The 4,145-nt window shown below is 35.0% G+C and overlaps 3 protein-coding genes across 3 annotated transcripts; 2 read left to right on the top strand and 1 right to left on the bottom strand.

Moving 5' to 3' along the window:
• LOC108366713 (cytochrome c oxidase subunit 7C, mitochondrial-like) lies at positions 1-758 on the top strand. Its single transcript, XM_017621177.1, has 3 exons — positions 1-179; positions 270-394; positions 624-758. The coding sequence occupies exons 1-2, from the start codon at positions 96-98 to the stop codon at positions 384-386; spliced, it is 201 nt and encodes a 66-aa protein (XP_017476666.1). The 5' UTR covers positions 1-95; the 3' UTR covers positions 387-394; positions 624-758.
• Positions 759-1,116: 358 nt separating this feature from the next.
• Positions 1,117-1,630, top strand: LOC108366475 (uncharacterized). The gene is made up of 2 exons (XM_017620901.1): positions 1,117-1,354; positions 1,412-1,630. The coding sequence occupies exons 1-2, from the start codon at positions 1,253-1,255 to the stop codon at positions 1,532-1,534; spliced, it is 225 nt and encodes a 74-aa protein (XP_017476390.1). The 5' UTR covers positions 1,117-1,252; the 3' UTR covers positions 1,535-1,630.
• A 14-nt stretch (positions 1,631-1,644) lies between these two features.
• sel (canopy family protein seele) lies at positions 1,645-2,675 on the bottom strand. Its single transcript, XM_017620889.1, has 4 exons — positions 2,368-2,675; positions 2,143-2,310; positions 1,912-2,063; positions 1,645-1,851 (listed from the first exon to the last, which is right to left on the bottom strand). The coding sequence occupies exons 1-4, from the start codon at positions 2,456-2,458 to the stop codon at positions 1,687-1,689; spliced, it is 576 nt and encodes a 191-aa protein (XP_017476378.1). The 5' UTR covers positions 2,459-2,675; the 3' UTR covers positions 1,645-1,686.
• Between the last annotated feature and the right edge of the window lie 1,470 nt (positions 2,676-4,145).

Genomic DNA, 4,145 nt, shown 5'->3' with positions numbered 1-4,145 from the left:
CCTTGGTATTATTTGTGAAGTCCGGAACATCACGTCCAGGCCAAGTCAAATTTTTCTGTCGGAGCTAAACCAATTTATTCCAAATTAAAAGTAAAATGTTGGGGCGCACAAGTCTTTTGGCTCGTAATATTACCCAAAACTTGGTTAGGCACAGCAGTCATGGCGGTATTCCCGGAGAGGTGTGTAAAATCAACTTTTTTATGGGGCACATTGTTACATAAGCAGTAAATTGCACGATATTGAACATTAATTATTATTTTGTTGCACAGAACTTGCCTTTTGGTCTAAATAACCGCTATAAACTAACTGCCTACTTCGTGCTTTTCTTTGGATCTGGATTGGCTGCACCTTTCTTGGTTGTCAGACATCAGCTGCTGAAGAAGTAAAATGTAAGGTTAGTAATCAAGATCGTACAATTTTCACTAGACTAAGTACAACTCCACAACAAAGCGCGAAACGCCTAAAAAGGTTGTAGAGTTGTACTCGTAAGTCCGTTCCAGGCACTTGGCGATTTGCAGATTTTTACGCCACCTTTCATAAGTTTTAATAAATCCGAAAACAGCCTTTCCTGTAAATCCTGAAGTACCTAAGTGTGCGTAATATAAACTTTTTTCTCTTTACAGATCTAAATTTATAAGAATAAAGATGAAACTCCCAGAAGGCTTATCCTGGCTTTTTGCAGAAGTGTTAATTACAATTAAAATTAAAGTGAAATTGTATTCACAAATAAAACACTGTATGTCACAGTAAAAATTCTATTATGCACAGTTTTAATAATTTTACAAAACCGCAACATCTAGGACCAGAAATATCCATTTTTTTTCAATAAGATAAATAACTATCCTGTCGTGGGGAATGTTTTTTTTTAACCGACTTCCAAAAAGGTCATCAATTCGTCTTTTTTTATGTATGTTACCGCATAACTTTGGACCACGTTAACCGATTTCTATAATTGGTTTAGATCCGAACATAAAATCTTGAAGAAATTAACGATAATTTTAAGTTTTTATATGGGAATTTAAGTCGGTTTTGTTTTTTGCTTAAAAATTACTTGTTTTTAATAATATTAAACTGCCACCCGTTCCATTTTGTTCGATCCCTCTCGCTTCGAAATAAAAAGAAAAAAATAATATTTTCAATGCTTTTCTTGTCATTCCTCTCTGAAATAAAGTTGACAACGCCAATTAAATTGAAGCATTTTAGCTTAAAAATAGTTACGAAACGAAAGTTTTATTGAAGATAGGTCCCAAAAATGACTGGCCGACTAGGAGTGCTCGTGCGCGGTGTACGCCAATTTTCCACTACCACCAAGCTTTATGGAGGTGGACATGGTAGGCCGGGTTGCCCTGGAGAGGTGAGAAGCAACTGTGATTAAGAAATAGCAACGAGGTTTATTAAAATTTTTTCAAAGAATCTTCCATTCGATTTGAACGCTGGAAAAGTTAAGCTAACAATGATCATGACACTTTTCTTTGGAGTTGGGCTAGGCGCTCCATGGCTTGTCGTAATGTGGTCGTTTATCAAAGGCAAATAATAGCTGCATAATTTTATTATAGAATGTACGAATATTCAATAAAACTCGTTATTTTATAACTTTAGTTCTTGGAAGCTCGCAAGGGAAGGTTTTTAGAAATAAACATTCAATAAAAAATAGTATAAAATATTTACTAGTCATTTTCATTATTATCACAATTCATCTTTGTCATCAAAGTTGTATTCTACATCGTTGGCCATGAAGGAACAATATTTCGCTTGGGCTCCGCAAATTTGAGAGTCTAAATCATCGGCAAGTGTAGGAGCTTGGAAGGCCTTTAAGAATACAATTTCTTGATCGTCAAGTATTTCCAAACACTATTAACAAAAAGATAATGTCAATCTCTAATGTTTAGCATTCCAAATGTTAATACTCACATAGTGACCAAGGCTCTTATTTAAATCTCCATCTTGTACAAAGTCAACGAGGGAAGATTCGGGATTCATCTTGTCATTGACAATCATTTTAAGAAGAGTGAACTTGCCATTGCTCTTATATGTTGCTTTCACATAATCTTCCATTTTATCACCTGAAATATTCATATGTAGGTACATAGATCATGATCCGATCATTTGAAATATCTTGTCTCCAATTGAACCACCACTCACAAATCTTTTCCATTAACTCAGTCAGGTACATCTCCGACTTGATTAGCTTCACTGTTTTACTTATGGAATTTCCATGAGCATCCAAACGAAAGCCACTAACATCGGCGGTTTTATTTGGGTCTTCCTTGGCGATAGCATTCTCCATTTCCTGTACTGTAGCCTTACAGACTAGAAATTGCAATTGTCGATAATTATTAAAAATTTACATACGCCATATTTACATACCATGGCATTTGACCTCCTCTGAGGTGAATCCCTCTACAACGGACCACAGTAGCAATAAACAAGTAAGGTTTAACAATGATTTACCGATCATACTGTTTAATATTTATGCACACGGTTATTTTTGATAAAGTCAAATTTTATAGAATTGATAAATTTATATCAGAACATGAATAAAACAGCATTAAGTGTCAATAACTTTGCCCAAAAAGCCGCATATCTCCAACAAATCAAAAATTATTCCACGTCTCCCTGTTTAATTGGTCAGTTATCGTCTTTTATTGGACTTCACACATGGTATGTTCAGTGAGCTAATAGCTTTGTTCCACACGCTTTCCAGGCTGTTTCGGTAATTAGAGCGTAAAAATAAGTTACTCTCTCACAAGTATAAAAAAAGCCGATTTTTGGACAAAAACCGGTAGAAGTGTTAAATAGCAAAATATCTCACACAAGAGAGAGCAACGGTGGAAGAACTGAGAAAAAATGCTGGAACGCAAAAAACTATTTTTCCTGCAGGTATATAAATGTTAGATGTTTCTTTACAGAATTATTTATTAATCCCACACATTTTACATCACACATTTTAATTATCAAAAGATCTCGTTATTTTGGTACAATTGGCTTCCATTCTGTTAAAAATATTTCTTATAAATTGCATCAGCTCTTTCACTTGTTATTTACGAATGCAACACTGGGTAATTCTCTAGGGTGGGGTAAAAAAGGTGCGGAAAAGTCGGGAGGGGTACTAAACGACGCGTTTCGGGCCCCCTAATAACAATCCGGAGGGGGGAGATAATATTATTAACCATTTAAAAGTTATGAACAAAAAACTTTGACAGTTTTCATGAATTTGCAGGAAGAAAAACTTCGGAATAAATCCTCCAACTTCATACCGAGAGTAAGAGCCAATTTACACGATGACTTTTCACCCTGGGAAAGTCATGCGTGTTGAGCTTGTAGGCAAGAAGTGTAGGGAAGTCAGCAGAGTATCAATGAAGTTAATCGTCCTTACGTTGAACTTTCACTTTCCCAACTTTCTACTGTAAAAATATGTTGCTGAAATTCCTCTCACAACGCAGGTTCACTACGACTTTTAAGTTCTAAATGTCAAGTCAAAATTTGTAGTTTTTTTCATGATCATGGTTTTTTTAATATCAGCGAAATTTCACAATTAAAAACACTCTACTTGGCGTTGGTGTGTTTTTATCGAAAAGTTTTAACATCGAGCAGCATTTGGAGTTTTGTCTTGCAGTTAGTGTCAAATGGAAACTATTTATGGAACATGTTTCCGATTATCAGGTTTTGTGTTTGAGAGGAAAAAGAGAAAACTTGCAAAACAGCAAAAAATCAACTGCAAATTGAAAAAAACGTTTGGAAAGCTAATGCATTGAGAATGATTGTGAGGTAAAAGGAATACCGTTAAAAGCGTAAGTCCAACAAATTAGATTTTTAACACTAGCAAAAACAATCAACGTTTCAAACAAATTAAAGAAAAATTAAAACATGAGCCTCATTCTAAATCTATTAAATACGGTTTACGATATGTGCGGAACGATAGATTACGTTCTGTGGCTATTCATCTTGAAAATTGCATCCCTGCCATAACTCGTTACTTTTCAGCGAATTGCTCAACAATCGCACATCACGCTGCGCGCCATATTGTAAAGTTCTTCAGCAGCAAAATGTACGGTCGGTAAAAATAAATTTTTTTGTGTGTGCTAGTTTGTGAAATATAAAAGAATTTTTGTCAAAAGTTGATTCCCTTCATTGATGGAAAAACT

The sequence above is a fragment of the Rhagoletis zephyria genome, unplaced genomic scaffold (assembly GCF_001687245.7).
Source record: "Rhagoletis zephyria isolate East Lansing unplaced genomic scaffold, Rhagoletis_zephyria_1.1 Rzeph_scaffold_00040, whole genome shotgun sequence".
In the NCBI taxonomy this organism is placed as follows: domain Eukaryota; kingdom Metazoa; phylum Arthropoda; class Insecta; order Diptera; family Tephritidae; genus Rhagoletis; species Rhagoletis zephyria.
This window is presented reverse-complemented; position numbering and strand designations above follow the sequence as displayed.